This window comes from Lates calcarifer, linkage group LG19 (genome assembly GCF_001640805.2).
Source record: "Lates calcarifer isolate ASB-BC8 linkage group LG19, TLL_Latcal_v3, whole genome shotgun sequence".
Taxonomy (NCBI): Eukaryota; Metazoa; Chordata; class Actinopteri; family Centropomidae; genus Lates; species Lates calcarifer.
In genome coordinates, this window is record NC_066851.1 from 19715084 (window position 1) to 19739007 (window position 23924).

The 23924-nt window shown below is 43.0% G+C and overlaps 1 protein-coding gene across 3 annotated transcripts in view; it reads left to right on the forward strand.

Annotated features, from left to right (window-relative positions):
• The first annotated feature begins 3109 nt into the window (after positions 1–3109).
• actn1 (actinin, alpha 1) overlaps positions 3110–23924 on the forward strand; it is a 53151-nt gene continuing 32336 nt past the window's right edge. For all 3 annotated transcript variants that reach the window (XM_018681685.2, XM_018681683.2, XM_018681684.2), the window contains exon 1: positions 3110–3562. In XM_018681685.2, the coding sequence (XP_018537201.1) occupies positions 3464–3562 (99 nt within the window). In that variant the 5' untranslated portion in view covers positions 3110–3463. The remainder of the gene's footprint in view (positions 3563–23924) is intronic.

The window sequence follows — 23924 nt, forward strand, 5'->3', positions numbered from 1 at the left end:
AAAAGTGTATAATTATCTCCAGACTGCATTACTAACAAGCTGCAGTCAGCTACTTTTAGTTTTCTTCCATCATTGATCTGGTACCACTTTTTGGTATATATTTTATACAGGTTTTATAAGCTGTAATTATTGTCACATTATTATACTGTGTGTCTCTCTCTGGTCAGTTTGTGTCTCTGTGGTAGTTTTTGTCTCTTTGTAGTCCTTTTCTGCCTCTTTGTTGTTGTTTTATGTCTCTGATGTTGTTTTATGTTGTGTGTGTGGCAGTTTTGTGTCTTTGTGTAGTTATTTTGTGTGTTTTTGATATTTTTGTCTGTGAGGGTTTTTTGTCTCTCTGGTAGTTACGTTTTTCTTTCTGGTAGTTTTGTGTCTCTGTGTCAATTTTGTGTTTCTTTGTGGTAGTTTTGTGTCTGTTTGTAATAGTTTTGTGTTTCTTGTGGTAGTTTAGTGTCTCTTCGTAATAGTTTAGTGTTTCTTTGTGGTAGTTTTGTGTCTGATTGTGGTATATACAGGGTTCAGCTGGTGAAGTAATGATGAATCTTAATGATTTACAATTTTAAAAATGACAGAAAACCTTTAATCCTGTTACAAGAACCGAATTCAAGTCAGAAATTTTGAGTCAAATGTTGAATGGCATGGTCTGTCAAGCCAAATACCAATAAGTCTTGTCTAAAGCATTAGTGTATGATTTATTAACCAGTAATCGAGCCCTTAAAAACTTATCTTGTAAACCTTTTACATAAATGGTGCTTTATCAGAAAGTAGCACCACTGACTTTCATCACCAGCTGCCGTAGCTCTGTGTCGGCTGCACCTCTGCACAGCAGTCGCAGCCGGCTTCCTTTAACCCGGGACCAGGCGGTGAGCTGGCAGTCTGCTCCCTGTCTGTGACATCACTTTCCCAAACATCCACCGTTGGAAGTTTGTCCATATATGGAAGAGCACTCCACTTTCTCCTGACTGTCAGGGCTATCCCGTGTCGGCACTGCTCTGTGTGGGTGTGTGTGTGTGTGTGTGAATGTGAATACAGTATGCCTGTGTGTGTGTGTGTGTGACTGAGAGAGAGAGAGAGAAAATGGAGAGAGGTGGTTTACCTTACAAGGCAGACAGACCTGGCCGTCGCTCCACATGTTTACAGGAGCTGCTTTGTGACTCACTTTTCTTTCTGAATGGCTGGAAGCCTGTAGTGCTCAAGTGCAGTAACAACTGTAGAGTACGGAAGTATTCAGATACTCAGGTACAGGCTCAGTAAAAGTACTCCATTACAATTCTACTCAGGAGAAAGTGGCCCCATGCTCATGCATCAAAGCAGCATTTCACTGTTGCTGTTGTTGGCTGAGGTGGAGCTACTTTTTTATTTATGTTTTATATAGGACTGCAGCTAATTGTTTCCCATATGGATTAATGGATGTTTGTGAAATTCCATAAAACAGTGACACCTTCACAACCTTCATTATTATGTCCAAACAGTCCTCCATTCACCAAGCTCTGACATCATGTCCAAAAATGGGTGAGTAACTAAATACTCAACTACAGTTCTAAAGTACTTGCATGTTATTTGGCTGTTACACTCCACTACAATAAAACACGTTCACTTAGATCAACAGTAGTGCCTCACATTTGTACTTAAGTACAGCACTTGAGTTACATTACACCACTATGTTTACTGAATTTTGAATGCAGGAATTAAGCTTATAACAGAGTGTGTTTATTATATTCTTAATTGCAGAAAGGATCTAAATATGTCTTCAGTCACTGCTGAAAACTACAGCTGTGACGAAATTTGAATCATTGTTTACATTACAGAAAACAGCAATAAGATTTATATGTAAAGTTGATTTAATACAGGTAATGCAGCTGCACAGACAGACCCTTTTTTATCCATCAATCTTGCCACTATCGTATAAAGGAGCTCAAGCATCTCTGGTTCTGAGTCTACATGAGGTATTTATACTACTCTGAGAGCCAAGTCATCTGCTCTGTTTGTTGACTCATGATCCACTTCTATATTAAGTTTAAATTAGGATTAATGGATGATTTAAAGTAAAAAAATGTGCAAATGTGCTGGTGAAGAATCCTGGGTTATGATGCATCGACTGCTTTGACTGTCTTGCACTGGCGTTGACTCATTACACCACTGTTACCAGAGAAAGTTAAAGGTCTGGTTGAGTTATGATCATTATTAGTTATGTACAGAGTATTGACAGCAGTTGTTTTTCTGTTTCGTAGCTCTGAGGACGAGGACCATCACAGGAAATTAAATTTTAAGCATCGGTGTGTGTGTGGCCTAAAACTGTGAGATGATTTAAAGGTTTTTTTTTTCAAATATTTTCCAGTTCCAGAAAATGTTTATAGAGAGAATAATTAGACTAACTAGACTGACAAATAACAGCTTTTTCTCAGCTGAGAGTAAATTATTGTGTTTGGCCTCTGATCTTTTTCCTCATCATACTTGTGAGTAATAGTTGTTCAGTTGACAGATCATCTATTTCTACTGTTTATCTGTGTTTTGAGAAGAGTACAGTTTCTTCTCCCGGCTGCTTTTCAGACAAAGGAATGCGAACGAGGAAACCGAGCAGAGCAAATAAATAAATGATAATGACATTCAGCAAAAATGGCTCACACACACACAAATGCACAGAAAGCTTTGTGCTGCAAAGTAATTAGCAGGTTTTCCACTCAGGATAAAGACTCACCTGTTTCATTTCAGGTTAATTAAAGCATTGTTGTTGTTGTGTTTGAGATGTAGATCACTTATTATAATCAGAAGGTACAAGATCATGTTCTATAGTTACATCACCTACAGGAGATTTGTGAGAAACTGTGGAACAAGTCTTGATGTAAGTGAAACTTTAGCTTTAGTTAGAGGCCAGATATTTTCTTTAGAGGGCCACATGGCCTCGGGCCTCTATTTGTCTACCAGTAGTCTTAAGTATCGTCACAGTCAAGCAGTCAGATGTTTGGATCAACCTACACAGTCAACCTTGGATATTAAGCCTCAGCACTGACAGCCGAGCCGGCCAATCCGCTTCGGGGAGGCGGGGTCCTGTGTCCCCGAGGCGTCCAATCAGATCTCCCCGGGGTCGGTTATCGATTCAATTTGTCTGAAGCAAAGTTTTTGCGTCTGTCGCACACTAGACCTGCCTACTGCCTGCCTACCGCTGAGTACTCCTGCCGGGCAAAAAATAGAGCAGATAGAGGAAGAAAAAGAGGCAGAGTTGGAGGGGGGGAAGAGAGAGAGAGAGAGAAAGAAAAAGAGAGAGAGAGAGAGGAAGAGGGAAGCCGGGGGTGGACCGTTAATTTCATCCACACACCGTCTTGAATGCGCGGAGGAGAGTAGACTGAGCTGCTGTAGGAAACATCACCTCGCCGAGGACCGGGGGACATAACGAGAGAAGCAGAGAGCGTCTACATATATATATATATATATATATATATATAGCTTTATAACACACGTGTATAATATGGATCAATATGATGGAGACAATGATTACATGCAGCAGGAAGATGACTGGGATCGGGATCTCCTCTTGGATCCTGCATGGGAGAAGCAGCAGAGAAAGGTGAGAGACTGACTTCCTTCTACCTCCGGTGTAAAGGTGCGGAAGTGGGGTTGTTGTCTTTAATGATAACACTAATAATAACGAAGCTTATTTATTATTACTGTTAGTTTCACTCGTAAATGCGGATGTGTGGCGCGCTGCCTTGGAGCACTTTGACAGCAGATTGATCAGCAACAGCAGCAAACACCGATCGGCAGCTGTTCACTTTAATGATCAGGCTCATTATCTCCTCAGTTAATCACCTGTGCGGCTTCCTCGGCCACTTTTACAGGAGCGCGGCTCAGCTCCAAAACTTTTCTCGCCTCCAGACCTCGCACACGCGTTTACACACATCCTGTGTAGCGTTATGAAATATCCTGTGGCAGCGATTTACATGCAGGAGGAGGCCCACCCATTATCTTTGCAGCAGGAGGGAAAGAGTAGAAGAGAGAGAGGGGGGAGGAAGGGGGGTGTAAAGTAAAGCGGGGGTGAAAAACAATTAAAAACTGGACAGGACGCCCACCTTTTTACCAGCGCAACAGATGTCAGCCATGCGCTCGACTGCCTATAGTGTGTGACTGACCCCTCCTGTCATCTGGTTTATGATGCGACGTGGATTAGGCCCACGCTTAACAACCGCGGGGATGGAGTGTGTGTGTGTGTGTGTTTGGGTGTGTGTGAGGAGGGGGGCTGCAGGGGTAAACCCACCATAACTGGCTCTGCGTCCCCCTTTATTCAGATATTTGGCGACTTTTTACGCGCGGATTCTGGCGCGTTTCCACCGCTCCACGTTGACTTTTTAAAGAGCAAATACGTAGATTTTTGTTTGTTTTAAAAGTTAGTTTATTTATCTTTCAAGTTTTAAATCTCCCACTGCTTTACTTTTTCCACTTGGATGAATATGAGCCACATTACCCGGCGTGCACTCGGGTCGTCTTTCTAGTAAAGAGCTGTAAGACATCCGTATATTGTCTTAACAAGCGCAGATCTTCTACACGCGTCCCACAGCTGCTGCTCTTTCTCCACAGACAGAGTATGAATGGTCTGTTTCGAGAAGGGGTGCTAGTTTTTTTTTTTCTCTTCCTGCTCCCCATACTTTTCCTCTGCTTTGAAAAAGGGGGAAGAAAAAGCGCTGTGGAATCTGAGTAAGCGCTGTGGTTTGGGCTGGGCTTGCATGGGAGCAAGCGTGCCCAAAAATGGTAATAATCTGCCCCTCTCGCTGCTGTTGGAAAAACTTTTTCCCCAAGTTTCTTTCTTGCTCTGTGAAGCTCCGGGCTTCTGGTTTCCTGGATTATGTCATTGGCAGGCTGCTACCGGTCGAAAGCAAATTAAGGGAAATAAAGGAAAGGTATGCAGGGCTGAGGTCAGGTGTGAACAGCAGACTGGGCTCCCTCTCACAGCAGAGGAGGACTTTATCTACTGCTGCTGCTTCTTTAGAGCCTTTTCGGGCTATAGGCTCTTCATCCAGCGAAGATAAAGTTTGCACAGCCCTAAAGGAAGCATTAACACCTGATAGTTTAGTTCACACACCCTCCTCCCCCTCTCCCTCTCCAGCCTGGATCACAGGCCTAAATGAGTCCATCATGGTGAAATACTTCCCTCTGATGACCCTGCATATTTCTGTGTCTGCACGACCCTCATTGATCTCATCATCCTGTAGAGAGCGGGAATGTTTTATTCATCCGTTCCTCTCCCTTGGAGAGCGGCGATAAGTGGTTATGCGCTGAGACCTGACCAGACGAACAGACGATTACAGGCGGAGAGGGATGACAGCAGCCCCCCCGGCAGGCAGGGAGGCAGCTCTGTCCCCGGCCTCAGGGAGAGTTAACTCTCACACAACAAGCACAAACACACAGGAAAAACACTCACCAAACAAATTCCTTTCAGGCCTCAGCAAACAGCTGCTGATAAACAGATAATCTGGAAGTCTTTAATGTTTATTATAATCACGAACATATGTATTATTCTGACGCATTAGCTAACATCCAGCCTTTTAGATGCTGCTTGGTTCATTTAAACAAGCACAGAAAAGCGAAACACAGAATAAACATGCCTGAGACGCGTAAAGAAGAACAAGAAGGAAACAGTAACAGATGGTCATTTGTAGGTTTTTGTTATTAGAGTGCAGACTGCATGCAGAAGTCAGCAAACAGAGGCGTATAACTGGAGTTAAATTAGCTCACAATTGTTCAGTGTTGGAAACTTCACAGCTGTGCTTCCCTCCATGCTGGTTTGCTTCTCTATAGCCTAAAGAGCATTCGTTCGTTTGTCAAGAAGTGATAATTGTGCAGCAAACTTTTTAACACCAAAATGATCCTGTTTGGTGCTCAGAGACAATAAAACTGTCAGAGTGGATTGTTTTTGGTTCCTTAAATGTGTAAAAATGTTAAACTTCACTTTAAACACATATTGCGTAGGTGAAGACTTTCTCAGGCATTATTTTGCAATCTGCTTTGACGCACATAAACTCAGCATGTCAGAGAGTCCGATGCAAGTCTTAACCTGACCCCCAGGTATAAAGGCGCTGGTATCCTCTTATCTTGGAATCTTAATGTCTTTGCAGACCCAGGTGTCTCAGCCTCACGGTGCCAGAGGTTACCCACACCCACATATCTTCATACAACACAGGACTTTTGTTTATGTGTTTTCATTACATCACATCTCTGTAAAGCAAACAAACACACACACCTCATCTGTTTTTCAGACAGTTTTTTTTCTTCTTTCTGTTGATTGCACTGCTGGAAGGTGGAGTTCAGGTGTTAACTGTCATAGCTAATTTGTCCAAGTTTGTCCTTATAAGGATAAAAGCTGGAGTACCTTCGATCAGGCCCTGCCTGTAAACCTCCCGCCTCCTACTTCCCATCTCCCACACCCCGACCTCCATGTTCCCAAACACTCCCAACCCACACCCACATTCCCCTGCTCCGACTGTACAAGCCAGGTCACAGATAAGATCGACTGATTTCATGATCTGTTCACTTCTGCCAAAAACACTTCTCGTTTCGTGACGTCGCGGCTCAAATTGATCAGTTCTGACAGACATGGACCTCTGAGCTGTACGTCTTTTAAATAATGAAACTTCTGGTGTGTCTCTTCATATAACCCACGTACTGAGTTGATTTTTTATTTTTATTTTTTGGAGTGTAATCCAGGTCTTGACGTTCAGACTGACGAGCAGTAGCAGCTGCTGGTCAATACATTTGTTCAAATCACGATACAGGACTCGATTAATCCACCCCCTCCCACGGCCAGCAGGCTGTGCAGGAACTTGTCTTTTCGTGTGACAGATATGCAGGAAGTGCCCACTAAGCGAATCAGTCATCAGACTTGTCACCGCTTTACACTCCCCACTTTGACTAATCAGCTCTCCCTGGGCGGGACTGTCGCTGGCAGCAGGCGCCCAAACCGAGCATCCTGACCTACATCCACACTAACTGACATTTCACTGTCTCTGGAGAAAATAACACTTAATGTAAATGCAAAAAAGACCGATTCTCAGGAAGAAAGACAAGCCTGCTTTTGTTTTCTGTGCCTAGGAATGATTAGATTACAGTATCTGTCAGGTCTCAGGCATCAGGAAACTGACTCAACACATGAATGACTGCGTGACGTTTCAGTTTGAGTAAGAAGACCAAAAAAAAAAGAGTTACGTGTTTTGTTCCAGGACTTGCAGCTGTTTGTTAGATTGCATAATAGGATGTGTAATGTCAGCTCTGACCACCTCACAGAATGCATCCTGTCATCAGATTCCTCTGCTCCCATGATGCACCTTGCACAAGCGCTATATTAACAAAAGAAGAAGAGCGTCAGAGGCCGTGGGTGACAAAGCAGGGAATGTCAAAAGAATGAATTCCCCTCTCTCTGTCTCTCTCTCTCTGCGGCAGGCGGCGGCTCCGCTCTCCACCCTGATGAAGGCGTTATGTGCTGAAATGTTGTTTCTTTTCACTACATAAAACATGAGCGCGCTGAAGAGGGTTTTTTTTTTTTTCCATATTCATTAAACTGTCTGGCTGTGTCATGTGATGTTTTCCATCCTACAGCCTGACAGTGGGCCTTGTTAGCTAATGTCATCCAGAAATGCTCTTGATTATGTGATTTAACTCACATGCAGTTATTGACATACGAGTAAACATGGTGCCTACATGATATTTTAAGCAATCAAAATTTAATTTTGTATATAATCTGCAGGTCATTAGTTCAGATCCCCTGGGAAAGTTGAAAGGTTTGATGGAGCATTAACACTCTCTTCCTTGAAATGCTGGGTTTAAAGCCCCTGAACACTTTAAAATCTAAGATATTTTAGGAAAATAATTCCAGCTGGGCTTTCTATCAATCGATCAGTTGATTAATGGACAAATTATTGCACTCAGTGTTACAGTTTGGATAGACATCTTCATCTACCAGATGGTCTGTTGTTCTGGTATCATGACACCAGATTGTGGACGTTTTTATCACGGTTTCAGTCTCGGTTTCAGAATTGCTCTGCCCCTAATGTAGGACACCATTACTCACATTAAGAAATGGGTTGTGCTCTTCAGCAAGGTGGTAAATGCCAAATGGCTCATATAAAATAAAAGAATTAACCCTTCCATACATGAAAGTGTTCAGACATCCACATCAGGAGTTAAAGGCTGCTTCACTTTCTCACTTTCACACTCCCATATCTGTCGATTATATATCAAGCTGGAGCTAGGACATGGTTAGCTTAGCTTAGCATAAGGACTGATAACAGAGGAACAGCTGCCCACAGTAAATAGTCCACCCACCAGCACCTCTACAGCTCTGAAGGAGGTCACTGCTCCTGACCAAGAAATACTGTGATATATATAACACCTGTGAAATTACAAGTTATTGTTTTACACTTTGGTTTTGTAGATTAAACAAACAGAATATAACATGTTAGCTGGTGAGCTTTAGAGGAGCAGGTCTTGTTACCTTTGGACGGAGTCAGGCTAGGTTTTAATGCTAAGCTAAGCTAACAGTCTCCTGGCTGTAGGTATGAGGGTTGAATTGAACTTTTCATCAAGCTCTCGGCAAGAAAGCAAATAAGCATATTTTAAAAAGATGTCAAGGAAAGGTGAAAAAGTGAAGCAGCCTCGTGTCTCAGTTGGCACCTCTGTCTGATTCAAAGATGCTTCAGGGAAATGAGCAACCATCTGTCTGGCTCTCGGCAGGAGACGATTCAGTATCCATTTCTCAGTCACTTAGTCATCTGTCAGGGTGGCTGCTGCGCTCTCTGCAGTAGTATAATGTCAGGAAAATGAAAGATATCTTAATAGAAGTCTGATGACCCTGCGTCCGCTCGCTGTCGTGGTTACCGCAGCTGGACTATAAATCCCAACAGGAGCTCCCCGGCGAACCAATCATCCTGCCCCGGTCACGCTGTCAGGGCTCCTTGTCTCGTTTGTCCTGATTGATGGGGTCACATGCTGACACCCCAGCTGAGAGGGCCCAGGAGCATCCACCCGCCCCATCACGGGAAGCTTTATGTGTGTGCTCCCAGCGCAGCGCTGGACGATACGATTAAAGGTGGAGTCCCACTTTTTTTCAGTTGTCAACTGAAGATGCAGATTGTTTTCTTTTAAGATGACACTGTTATGGACTTGCACTAGCTTTTAAAGGTTTGATATCACCCAGACATATTCATGTTTTGGTAAAAAATGATACTTTTATTCACCAGTTGATCAGATCTGAACATTTGGTTTAAGCTAAAAGAGTCACCAGGACACTAATGGCTGCTGAAAATGGGGCTTTGCCATCTGATATCAACCCTTTGCAACTTCTGTAATGTCTTGGCCATACAAAACATCAATTTCTAATAAACATTTCTGGGTAATTCCAGTGCGCAACAGGAGTTAAGTTCAGTTCAAACCTTAGTTGTCGCCAACAAGCTCACTTTTCTACCCACTTCTACCTCCCTTTGTTTTAACTCGCTGCCTGTAAGTCGATCCTCCGCGAACACGGTCAAGAGTTTGATCGAGTACAAACTGAAACATCTTGTTATCTGCCACTAATGAGAAGCTTTCAGTCAGGAGGAAACTATCTACTCTTTATAGCCTGAAGCTGCCGGCTGATGTACGGTGTGTCAGAAGATAGTGACCTGTGTCTAATGACTCTTATATAACCCGACTCTACATCTCAGGGAGGGGGTATTGTTCTCCAGCAGGGTGTACTGTGGCTGTTGTTGGGGATCTTGTGGCAGGGTTTACCCAAGAAAAGTCAATGTGACAGCTGACAAAGATTGATCCTGTAGAGAGTTGTTTTACTACACAGAGTAGTGAAATAGAATAAATACTAGGTTCTTTTCACTGTGCCAATAAGATCATTTGATTTTCAGCCATGGTAGAATCACGGCTGTATGGCTGGTTAGAATGGCCTGGCTGCCATTTTGGTGCAGATTGAAATATCTCAGCAACTATTGAATGGATTGTCATTAACTTTGGTGTAACCATTCCTGGTCCTCAGAGGATGAATCCTAATGACTTTCATGATCCCCTGACTTTTCCTTTAGCACCATGGTAAGGTTCACATTTTTGGTTTTGAGTGAAATGTCTCAACAACCATTGGCTTGAAAGCCACGAAATTTGGTTCAGATATTCATGTCCAACACAGGATGAATCAGAGCAATGTTGGTGATCATCTAGTACCATCATCAGGTTAGAATTATAATTTGTCCAGTCCTGTGGTTTATGACTAAATACCTGTAAAGTCTCATGCGAATGTTAGCATGCTAATACACTGAATCTGAATGGTGAACATGCTAAACTATACATCAGCGTACTAGCTTGTTTATGTTGGCATTCAAAGCACAGTTGTGCCTAAGTACGGCCTCACAGAGCTGTTAGCATGGCTTTAAACAATCCTGATTAAATGAAACTGATCAAACTACTTAAGATTTATTGGATTAGTGTAACTTTCCATCTTTAATTAATTTTTATATTTTATGGTTTTGCAATACAGCTTCTTTTGGTCTAATACCTGTTGCAGTGCCAGTGGTTGAGAAAGCTTTTCCCAGCTGGCTCAACAGAGGAAGCTGAACCACAGCAGAACTCCCCATCCTTTCTTGGTCTGGAAAACATTTTCCTGCAGTTGTTGCAGCTCTCGTCCCTGAACACTTTCTCCTTTATTTGTTTCAGGAAGGTGAAAGCTAATTCTTCCTCATCAGGCCACATACTGCATCTGGGTTTTTTAGAATTCACTGTTTGAAAAGTCAAATGTGAGCAATTACCGGGCTCTTATCTGAACAGCTCCCAAATGCCAGGGCTCTGATGCAAATTCTTGCATAGCTTATTTTCTCAGGCTCATGCTCCAAATTTAGAAACGTATAGAGATTTCAGCTCTGAGCTCGTGGTTATAGGCCATTAAAACAGTCTTGAGGCCAATTGTGCAATGAATTATAACAATTTAGTTCTGGGGGTTTGGATGTGTTTGACTGCTTTGCTTGATTTGGAGTTGTATAATTGACAATTCATCCTACACAGACTGGAGTTTGGTGCTGTATCTGCAGCTCAGTGGCAGATCTGAGACCCCAGTCAGGGAGTCTTTTTCCATATCCACCAAGGGATTCAGGGTCAAGGTGCATTTCCTGTGGAGCAAAGAGTGCAAAGCAAAAAAACCTGCTCATTCCTTGACCACGTCTGGAACCACTACACACTTATGGTCACATGTATTCAATAGCATACGACCTAGAGGGGGTTTATAGGCGATTCGTCTGCATGTTTCCAAGGAATTTTCCCTGCACCACATGGGGAGGATGTAGTCGGGTCTTTCCTCCGCTAATGCTATTAATCAAACCACATGCATTCTCAAGTGCATGCGCTCGCTGCGAAGCCTCTCTTTGAAGCCGAGGGGGGTTTGCACTGTACTTGGAGAGTGTATGAACATGTGAGTGTATTAGCTGTAAGCTGCCTCACAGGAGCAGCTGCAGTGCGTCTCATTTAAGAGAAAGCAGCTTTGAGTAAACAGATACCGAGGTAAAAGGCAGCAGGCACACCTTTCCATTCAGTAGTTGTGTGGGTGGAGCTCCGGGGAGCAGGAGAGGGGGAGGAAGGAGGAGGCAGTGAGTGGAAGAAGAGGCTCAGACAGAGGAGCTTTCAGGTCCCTGCACAAAGAGAGCGTGTTCAGGAGGCCATCCTTTGTCACATTGTCAACCTGGAGTCAATAATTTATCTTCACCAGCCAGGATGGTGTACAAGCTATCGAATGACCCCTCAGCTGCTTAAAGGGTGTTTCCCCTCTGCAACATAACTGGTCAGTTATTAACAATGTTAAAATGTAAAATGTAAAAAATAGATACACTACCACTTAGTACATAGTTGAATAGTCAAAGTAAGAGCAGGAGTTTAATTCCTCCTCCTCAAGGTGGAAGCTAACCACCATCCTACACTTCCAGCTCCTGTGCTAAGCTAACATATCCTGGACCAGGTATAATATAATGACTAAACATCTTAGTAATGGATTACTGCCCAACACTGGCTGTGAATCGAGGGATGATTTTTTGCCAAAGCAGTAACCGTCAAGTAATCTCAAAGGTCCTTTTTCAGTTGAGTGCCGTGTTGTCTTTTCTACGAACATTGTCTTACGTTACAGAGTTTGACTTTTCCTTCAGTTCAGCCATGGCAGCCTTCACTTCTCGCACGAACTAGTTCTTCTTCTGCTTATCCAAAATCAGCTCCTGCTGCTGCTTCGGCCGGAAACTTATCAACGCATCACTTCCCATGTGGGAGAAGATTTCCCCCCCCCCCAGACGGGCTTACATTGCCGACAGAATGTAAGACTCCAAGAGCTATAATGACATGGACTAAGTGGAGGATATTATGTTATGTAAATCAGGGACAGAGTGAGAAAATGGAGATCTGCCTCCATTTAAGTGCTGTTACCACTAAAAATCTAAAAAACTAAAAGCTCCATCATCCACCACCACCTACCACCTGCGATGCTGACCGACGATGGTTTTAAGGAAAAAGTTTTTCTTTAGCTTTAGTCTGAGCGTGTTGAAATCTCTCTGCAGTCTTATCAGGAAGCCTGTGTTTCTCTGCGCTGAGGGTGGTGCGTCACTCTTATTTGCTCTGCGTGTAATAAATAGGCAATTGCAGCATCTGAACAATGAAGACGGGATGTTTCCCGGGGTTTTATTTACACTGTTGGCAATTAAGTCTAATTCAGACAGAGTTCAGCTCAATGTGGTGAATCAGCCTTCCTAGGTGGCCAGTTAGAGGCGAGTAAAGAGTGCAGCGGTTAAAGCCACAGCGCATGGAAAAGGAGATAAAGCAGATGTTTCTGTGAACTGAGTTTGATGATAATGTTGGAAATAAATCAATCTATCAATCTGTGTTAGTGAGTCCTCGGGAAGAGCACGTCCTGATGAAAATCAAGGCCAGAGGCTATTTGTTCTGCTCCACTCCTCCACTTTTCTAAAGTGGGACAAGTATTGAACGTCTGAATTTCAATCAGTGGCTTCTATCGATCGTCTGGTCCACCGGCTCTCATGGTCAGTTAGAGTCAACTCCCTGCAGGCAAGTTGCATTACGCGCTGATGACTCTGTGCTGTTTGTGATACAGTCTGCACAATTAAATTCCGCAGCAGCAACAAGCGCTGACCGACACCCCCCGCACTACTTTTCTGTCGCAGGATTAGTCTGCACGCTCCCGGACGTTACTTCATTTGCGCCAGTAAACAAGCACGGCTGCTCTGAAGTGCTCGCGGCAGATCTCATTACAAGTTGTACCACACAACTCTCGACCCTCGACAGCCCCACCCCTGGTAACTCAGCAGAAGAGGAGAGCCGGCCTGCACCTTGTTGGTGTGTAGTGGAGAGCCCTTGGCAGAGCGGCGGGGCGGCAGAGTGGTTTGAGCTGTGTGTGAAGTGCTGGCAGGTGCTGGTGCTGGTGGACGGACACAGACAGACAGATAGACAGACAGACAGGGAGGGTGAAGCAGCAGCTCTATCCAGTCACAGCTGATTGTGCAGTTCATTTAGAGCTGTGGTCACAAGTCCAAAGGTTGTGAAAAGCTCTACGGAGAACAGATGTTTGAGCGTGTCCTCGTGAACTGCTCTCACGGAGCTCCTTCTTCTTTCTCTCTGACTTTGCCGTGAACCATTTCTCCCTTTCTCCGCTCGTCGTAATTACAACCTCTGTGACCTTCCACTCATCCAGCTCGGGAAAGCCAGAGGAGAAACACAGATGCCCACAAGATTTTTCTTTCTTTGCCCAGCAGAAAATACACTTACCCTGTCAAAACCCAATGTTATGTTACTGCTGTGGGCCATTTTCTGGGTCTGGTTTCATTTGGATAAAGCTGCTTAGATGCACGTTTAACACCCTGAATATAAAAAACAAATATTTAACAGTTCCAGCAACTCCACACTAATACATTAGTTCTCATGCAAGTCAGAGCCAGAATCCAGATTAGAGAAGAGAGGAGCTAATAAACATGTTGATTCACCCGTCCATGGGACCTTCACTTATTACTGAGTGCTCACAGCAATTAATCCTTTCCAGCAGCAGTGAGTGCTTCATGGGCATTATAACCCCAGGTTTTGCCTCTCAGGCTGCATACAAGCTAGTTTTACTGGGTCCATATGCACAATGAGACAAAAGATGCAGGATGAAAAAAGTACAGCTGCCTCCTCTGTATGGTTTTTGGATTAAAAACAAGTGGTGACAGTTAATATAGTCCCTGAGGAGAAAATTAAACATTAGTCAAACATAATGCAGCACAGGATACTGCTCTTTGTTGTAATTATGGAAATACAACATTATTTATCATAGAGCATCAGATCTACAGAATATCAAGGAAACTAAATGTGGTTATAGGATTAGTACCTTAATAATGTTGCATTTTAACATAGTTTAATATATTATCTGATAGGTTGATATAAATAAATTACATAAGTAAAGACAGCTCCATTCATTTCTTGGCTTAGCTGTTCCTTTTAAAACAAGAGAAATAAATCCTAACTGTAGTAGGACTTCAAAGAAGTTGAAGTCGCAAAGGTGCATTTTTAATCTTAGATTCATTCACAGCATCTCCTCTCTTTTCTTCTTCTTTCTCATAAATGGAGTGGAAGTTTAACTGACCTCCTCTGACTGAGTTATGGTGTTTACGTAGGTCGATCCAAAGCAGATTAAGAGCATAACTCTGTGAATGTAAACATAGTCATGGGTGTCTGGTATATTGTTTAACCTTAAGCAATGTGAGCTGTAAAGTTTACAGGTGTGTCAAAAGCAGTAGCTCATATGATGCTTAAAATCGTGTATTTTGGGGATCGTTGTGCCATTAAATCGCGTTTCTAGCAGGAAGCAGGGGTTTCCAACTCCACAATTGGCGTGTAAAGCAGCAGAAGATGTTGCAGATGTTCTGTCATTCATGATTTCTTTCCGTGACACAGATACACCACTCTGACCGCCTGATCATGTCAAGGTCTGACCGAGTCAAGTGGCCGCTGGAGCCGAACCGAAAGGATCACGTAACTCGTGATCAAGGTTTCAGTTTATGTATCACCTGGGCTCTTTTTTTGACGGTCATGTCTCCTGACACGAGCTTTCGTTTCAGGTTTATTTGCCGAACTGAGAACGCTGCCACTTCTCTGTTTGACTCACATGTGGAACTGATGATCAGGAAGCTTCATTGTGTGTGTTTGATTCTCAAAAAGATCCCACATAAAAAAACACTGAGGCCAAAACAACAACTCCCCCCGCTCCCCATCCAAATCACTCTGCCTGGCCCACACACACACGCAGAATATGTTTTCATTTTCTGCATATCAGCACCTCGTCTGACTTTCCAAAACATAACGTGTTGAAGCATAGAACCATCTGTGAACATTTTCATATTTCCTCTAATTACACATGATAAGATTTGCATGCAGAAATAAGTATAAATGATCAGGGTTTAAAGTTCAATTCAATATTGATTTTGAAAACAGTTGTTGAGAAAACACTCCGACCACAAGCTCCATTTAGTAGCTGTTCCGGAGCTTTTGATCATATCACATGATCTTTATCAGAGTTTTCCCTGTTGAATTGCAGATGCTCAAATTACATTTTTTTCTCCCTGAGCACTATAAAGACCTCTTGGCTGTGTTAGCTTAAAATCTGTGTCTCCTTGTGAAGATCATTTGAAAGCTCCAGAACAGCTACTAAATAGACCTTGTGGTGAGATAGCTTGCATTGCCTGTACGCGTACCTGATTTTCAACTTTTAAAAATCTGACATACCACTGTTTCACTAACCAGCTGACTCATTAAATGCCTTTAAAACATCTTTTTAAATTTTCATGTTTTGCTGGAGTCAAGTTGGGAGACTTGAGGGACGGCTGCAACCTGCAAAGGCTACCAAGCTAGCACTACTAGCGAGCTAATCTGCTAGCATGTTTGCTGATATATTAGGTTGAAAAGTAGCTGACGTCTTCATGTGACCCTCGACTTACAGGCAGCAGTGGTTCCTCAAGACTTTGTCATTCCAGTTAAAACACTCAACATTTTTTCAACTAGTTTGAAAAGAGTTTGCAAAAATCCTGGCTGTTCATCAAAATGAAACTGAAAATGAAATATAGGAAGAGGAAGTGAGAAACCACCAACAGAAATGATGAGTCATACATATTTATGATGTATCATTTGTTTTGGATCTGTTAACCTGCGGTGTCCTGATATAAGAACATTATGTCTACGTTTTGCTGCTGTAGCTACCTCCAGTTTAAAATATGCTGTGTGCAGATACAGAATATGTTTTAGGTAACCTGACACCTGTCGGCCAATGAGAACTCCTCTCTTTGACCATGTGTTTGTTTTTAAACTGGTCCTGATAACAGCCATACATACAATGGCCTTAACAGGACACATACAGTACAGCTGATGTGTAGATGTGTTGAAAGCGTCTTTTGTCTGAGTGCAGCGTGGCTCCTCCCAGCTCAGCATTTCTCTGAGTCAGGTGACGGTCAGCAGTGAAAAGCGCTGCTCCGGCACAAAGCAGCACCAGGGCCGAGCCGCAACGCTTCCCATCACACAACCGCTACAGGCACAACCGGCTCGAGCTGACTCATGACTACTGTGTTATGACTCGGGTGAAGTGGACCACTGTACTACCCATCACACTGTTTAGATTGGCGTCTGACTGTTGTCAGAGAGCGCCGACAGCTCAGGCATGACTCAGGACCTTTGACTCTGCTGAGTCGTTGTGATAACAAGTTTATTCCTGCTGAGCACAAAGAAAATCCCTCTCTCTTTGTAATGCACCATGCACTGCCCATTTTTAAATAAAGTTTTAATGACATTCATTGATACTTGTCTTTTGAAGCAATGTACTTCCCTCAGAATTTAATTGAAGTTTATAAAGTATGAAAGTATAATCTGCCAAAAATCTGCACTGGGTTGATAAGACTCAGGTAAAACTTTAAGTATGTTGTGTTATTTTCCCCCTGCGGCTGTATAGTTCCTGTGTGTGCTCAGTCCTCCATGTTTGTTTAAGCACCATAACGCTGAGCTGTAGCTTCAGTTTGGACACTTCACAGTACAGAGAACAGGCGTCTCCACAGACCGGCCTTTGTTCGGCGGGACACTCCTGCTTTGAGCCGGTGAAGCAGAGAGATACATGCTCACGCTGGGCTTTTGAATGACTTGTTGCTCAGCATGGCCTCTTTGATGGCTGCTGCTGCATTTGAATAGCATCTGCTCATGGATTTGCATCCAATTTGTGTGCTGTGAGATCAACAGAAGTGCTGCATCTTCCTTATCAACATGTGGCATGCTCAGTTAGACATTTGTCAGGAGGACATGGATGACATTTTTTCTTGTCCTCACCAAATATGGAGATGTAACAATGTGGAAGCACGTTCCTTGTATAGTTATTTGTTCATAGGTGAATAACAATACTCAGTACAGCCAAAAACACAACCTGAGGTGCAATAAGAGACTGTGCAACTATAACAGAACGTATGGTGTGTGTGATTTTGTGCTTGTTTTTTATCTATTTTATATTATATTTTAGACACGATGCATCGACTGGATGACATTTTAAATTTTGTTGTACATGTGTAAATGACAAGATATTCTGATTCTGATTCTGAATTGAAATTCTCATTACTACTGTAAAAATAAATTCAAAAGTCAAAAGTGCTAAAATATCATCCAAAATGTACTTTAAGTATCAAAAGTAAAAGTACTCATTTTGTGGAATGATCCTTGTTTAGGTGGAGCTAATTTTAACTACTTAACCAAGTCTGTTATCATAAGATGATCACACGTTTCTGTGTGTAAAATTGTAATCCGCAAAGTAACTAGTAACTCACCTGATAAATGCTGTGCAGTAAAAAGTACAATATTGCCCTCTAAACTGTAGTTTAGAAAGTGGAGAAAGAAAAAAAATACGATGTCGAAGTATAGTACTTAAATAAATGTATTAATTACATTCTAAGACTGTTTCTTTACCTTTGTAAAATCTGTACACGATGGACGTTTGATCCAGCAGCAGATTTAAAATGATTTTAGCTCAACCATCCTTGTTTGCCGCGGAGGAAATAACACAGCGAGCTCTCACCGTCACACATGTTTCTGTGGTTGTAAACTTGTGTTGCGTGGGGTTTGTGTGAATGTGTGTGTGTGTGTGTGTGGAGTCGTGGACGTGGGTTTTTCAGAGGCAAGCTGTTTGTTTGCGGGTCTCCAGGCTTTTGTGGTCGTCATAGCAACCGCCCAGTGTTAGGTGCTCTGCGGCATTTTCACGGACGAGCCAGTCTTTGTTAAATGAACTCGGCTGAGGAAAGAGCTATTACCACACTTTGACTTCTCATTGTAAAACACACACACACACACACACACACACACACACGCACACATGAATATGCATCAGAGCCGCTCGCTCTGGGCCACGAGAGAGTAAATATCAGCGGACTGGTCACAATGGCTGCTATTCTTTGTCAATCTGCACTTTTTGGCTGGCTCACTGCTCCGTCAGCGCGCGCTCGGACCGCGTGTGGAGTGTGTGCATGCATGTGTGCAAGTGCACGTGTTGAAGTGTATTTCCTTGGATCTACAGTTTAAAAAAATAAATAAATAAATAAGCATGCGTGTGTTCGTGCTCAGATTGAATGCAGACAGACTGTGTGTTTTTCTGTGTTAGCATTTTTTTTAATACCTGCGTTCATGCTCTGGGGCGCATTTGTTTACATGTGTGTGCTGAAGCAGCAGCCAAGGCGAAAGATAAGTGTAATGGGATGACGGTGCTGAGTCGGCAGTTTTGTAGTAACAGCCGGTTTGAGTGGCTGGTTGAATGGATGCTGCACCTGAGAGACTGTAGCACTGCATCATGGCTGCAGAGCTGGAGGAAAGAATGTTTCCTCTTCCCTGGTGGGCCTGGAGGGAGGCTGCTGGGACAGTGTGTGTGTGTGTGTGTGTGTGTGCTGCACCATTATTCTGCTTTAGATTTCCAGATATTTCTGCCTCCCTGCCAGTGACAGGTGTGGTCAAAGACATTAGGTTGTCTCTGCCTGTCCCTGTGAACACAATATCTCTGTAACAGCTTGAGGGAATTTCTTCAAATTTGGTAGAACCGTTCACTTTGACCCAAAGTGATCAAAGGTCAAAGGTCAAGTTCAACACGATTTTAAAATGTGGCTTCATGCACGTTTAGTTCTTAGTCAGCATGGTGTGTTTGGTATCGTTGGAAACCTTGAGATCTTGACTAGAATCCAACATCGAGTTCTATGGTTCAGAAAAATCCATGAGTTTAAAAATGACAGGGCTGCCACGAAGGTTTGAAGTGGTTAATGAAGTGTCTCGCAGCAGTACAGAGCCTTCAAACATCACGCGACGTAACTTGGGCTGGGAATCAAACCCGAATGAAGGGAAGTAGAACTTTAAAGAAAGTGAGAAAGAGTGAGAGAAGCCACAGTGTTGGGATTATATTGGTAAGTGTCAGATCAACAGACTGGACCAGCTGCAGTCAGGAAGTAGAACGGTCCACCCGGTCCTCACACACACGCACACACACCACATCTGCCTGGCAGCCTCAGCTGAGCCTTGTTGAGTGTTTTTGGAGTCAGAGGAGTGTCAGGCTGTATCCTCCAGTGAGCTTTAGAGGAAGGAGACAGAGGGGGGGGGATGAATGGTGACCTCCGACCCTCTTAGTGCACTCCCCTTGCTAGCTGGCAGGCTCCCAGACTTCTGTCCTTCCTCTGTTGGGAGAGAGGGAGCATGGAGAAAGCAGAGAGAGAGAGAGAGGCAGATATTTCCCCTTCATCTTTCCACCAGGTTCAGCAGGCAGAAAGGTCATATTGTTCCTGTCCATGACTCACTCTGAGCAGGACAGATGGAGCAGTGGTGCTTTTTCTGCAGCGCTGCCGTGCTGTTCGTGCCCGAGGTTTAATTGTCAGCGTGTTGGGGTGCTTGTTTTCAACCCCTGAAAAACACCAGTGAAATAAACAGACGCCTTCAACTTATGTGTCGTTCTCATAGTTTTGGTCAGATTATGATAATATTATACTCCGTCAAGGCCAGAAACACGAGCAGTGAAAAGTTAACTGAGCCAGCTGTGTAGCCAGATTGGATAAACCACTTTATTTGGAGGTAAAACTGAAAGATCTCAGGAGTTGACCTGCTGGGTTCAATCTTACTATTATTATGACTGGAGTGATTCAATACTACAAAAATAAAACTGTAGCTAACAAAAGATGTCCTCAGTGATAACCATTCTTCAGAGTTCATTGTTTTTCTTCACTGTGGTCAATTCTCAGTGCTGACGCTGCTGTGGGCTGTTGGAGCCTCTTTCCAGCTTGTTCTTGGAAAATGCAGCAGTTTTTGGTCAAAAACAAACAAGTGCATGGCTTGAAATGGCAGAAGATTTTTTGCCCTATTGTTGCCCCGTTTATGTGGTGGTTTAAATTTAATCCACATTTAAAAGGTTTTAGACCCCAGTCAGACCAGAGAAATACTGACAGTTAGTTTGCACAGTTAATTTAAGAAAACGTTTTTCTACCACTCAACTCCAGTCGCCCTCCTGGCTCCATCCATTATCTCTGTTGTGGGGCAATTTATACTTTGGCAGAGCTGGGTTACATAAAATTGAATGTGACCCAGTGAATAGCTTCCTCTCTATCTCTCTCTGACATGACAGTTTGGTTGTCAAGGTTGACCACAGTTGAACTCATCGTCTCTGCTGGTGAATCTACTGATTGTGGTGATTACACTGAAATCATGTGATTTTGGTCTGAAATATTATTGTCATACAGTAAAAGATGCTGTGAGTGGACCCATATATGAGTCAGAAACTCGCCTCAGAGACACATTTCCCCCCCTGGTCTCCCTATGTTTGTGTCTGACTCTTCCTCATCTCTGTCTCTGGACATACGCAGCTCTACCATCAGGTTTTTCAGACGTTACACCACATCTTTCTGCTCTCTTTCCTCCCACTCATCTGCCGAGATGGACTCTGTGTTTGAATCTCTCTGCTTGCCAGATGCTCGGAGCCATGGTGCAGCAGTCTGCAGAGCATCCAGACAGCAGTTTGGCTGGTCCTGCGTGTTCGCTCCCTCCGCCGTGTTTCTTCCAGGGTGGAGGGGTTGGCTCTTATTTCCCCTCAGCTTTGCCTCCAAACTAAAGGCAGCAGAAACCTGAATCTTGTGTTTGCTCTGCCAGGCCTTTGTTGTTGATTCTGATTCACCTCTCAATTCAGTTTTTTTAGATGACAGTTCATTTTTATTTTAGGACGTAATGCATATCTGTTAACAGTACCAACTGACTGCACCGTCAGAGATGCATAGGGGAACATCACATCTGTACTTTTCCAGCTTGTCTTGAAGTTTCTGTTTGTTTTGCAACTTTTTGACCAAATTTAGGCATCGTGTCGGATACCCCTCGAGCTGTTCTGTACCTGTTTCTCTCCATCTTTGTCTTGTTCTCTCTCCTGATCGTGGCTCAGCCAAGTTGCCGTCGCAGGTGTCAAAGTTTTAACAGCTGTTTTCAGGTGAACTGAAAATGTATTATAACTATTGTCATGGCAACACTGACAAACTCCAGATTGAACCCTCAAATACAAATTGTGTGTAGATTGAATACTTGCAAATACAAATGCTTTTCATGTATTACTTTTTGTTGTTAAATTTAATCAGAAAACACAGGTTAAAGCAGATTCTTCTGTTTTTAAACACACACTGGGATGAGTTCTAAGTCAGTTTCTTCACTGCCTCGACTTTTTTGCAGCTTATTAACGCATGAAAAGCAACAGCCAACCACACCGTACTAGAATGCAAACTTGAATCAGACCTTGAATTAGAAAAGAAAGTTTAAATGTAATTTTATCGCTTGAAAAAGTTGGCGACACTGTGAAAAGTTGTGGCATCACACTAACGCGACTTGATTTGTTGGGACTGAAATACCATTAAGAGAAGAGTCTCATCACTGAAGCTGTTTCTCTTGCGTAGGTGAAACATAAAAATCCCACTTCAGTGTTTCTTGTCTGTCAGTCTCAGACTCACACTCTCTCCTTCAGTCAGAAATGTTTTCTCTGACATTTTCCAAACTGTCTTTTTCAGCTCATCATCTGTGACAGCTGTAATTCTTGTTTGACAGATTTTCTCCCTGGTTAACTAAGATGTCTGGAGATGCTATGAACTCGTTTTCAGTTTAGGAACTCTGAAAGACTCTGTATAAATGGACTTGAAAACATTTGCTAGCCGAGCAACATTAAGGCTGCAAATGACCTATAATTCAACACTCTCTGGGGAGGACCGTGTTACACTGCTGCTCTCTCTATTCAAAAAGAATATCTGATGTTGAGAACACGTTAACACCACATTTAAAAAATATTACCTTTCAGGCTATAAAGGAGAATTATAAACGTTCTCTCCTTCTTCTTCATTTCCCATTGACACACCCTTGACGAAGGCACAGCACTCATGTCTCTTCAGGGTGTAGTTTTAAATCAGAACGTGCTCTACGTGAACTCGTCTGGTTAAATTCGATGCCCTAATCCCTCACACATGAGGAAATCATCTGGGAGTCTGAGAAAGAGGAAGGTGCTGTAGCTGTTAGCAGCTCTGTTTTCCTGGCACGAGAAACACTTTCCACCAGCATTTTCTGCCCCCCCCCCCCAGTCTGAGAGAAACGAAGACAGCAGAAATAGACTTCACAGGAGGGAAACGGCACTTTTTTTTTACCTCTCTGGGATCCGCAGAGGCCCATATTCCTCCCCCCAACTCATCCAGACAGTATTCATTCTCATCATAGTCCGAGCTGTGGGTGGCGTTACGGTTTTTATGTTGTGGGTTTGATTATAAAAAGAAATGGTCCCCCCCCCCCCCCCTTCTTCAACCTTTTCTCAGCTACTTTCTCCAACATTTTGGAGGAGATGCTGGAAAGATATTTCTCTAGACGTTTTTCTTGCAATTTATCTGCCTGTTTCTGAGGTTTCATCGGGACATGAGAGGCCCTCTGGTACCCTGAGCTGCAGACTCAGGCTTGAGAAACTGGCCGCAGTGTTGAAAACCGCCTTCCTGTGTCGGACACTCTGCCAGCAATATCTGCTCTCCTCTACACTTGTCTGCCTGTCTGTGTGTTCGGATATGGCAGAGGCTCGCACTCATGAGCTGGCTTGTTTCAGTAAAAGGATTGTACTAATATGGAACTGGCAGAGAGGCAGGAAATATTTTCCTAACTGAGGTTGATTAATGGAGTGAAGGGGTTGGAGGGGGAGGGAGAGGTGGAGAGAGGAACAGGAGTGAGGAGAGATAGTGGGGTTCTTAAAAAGAAAACTATATGTGATGGATCTATGGCTCTTATTTGTGTTGTGATGCAGTTTTTGTCGTCAAAGTTTAATGAGATTATGTGGTGCTTATTGTAAAAGATGGGTTTTGTACTTATTTGTGCTAATGGTTGATTACTCAAATCAACAGAAAATTGAACTAAACTATTCAACTCTTCAACTAAAGTCCACCTCCTAGTCAATCATCCGCTCAGATGTCATGGTGACGAATCTGTTGACGTCAACTTCAAGTTTATTTCCGTCTGTGTAGGAACCACAGGAATGAAATTCTTGACCCAAGGCAGCACCAGTTTAAAATAAATTTAAAAGAAAATCTAAAATATGCAATGCAATATGATATGAAGAATATACAATATTCAGTGTGTAAAATGTGAGCTTGGTTGATGTTATGGTTCCATCCATAGCACTTACAGGACTTGTTGTTCATGTTGGCTTACATTGGAAGTATATTGGAAATAGTAATTTGACAAAACAGAGCATTTAACTGTTTCTTCAAATGTCTTCCCTGAAAGTTAATTTAGAAGCCAATTGGATGAGAAGTTCTCAAAGTACAATGGTTGAAATCGCAAGAGCTAAAGAGCTTCAGGAGATTCCATCTCTGTGGCAACTGAACAAACTTTATTCACAC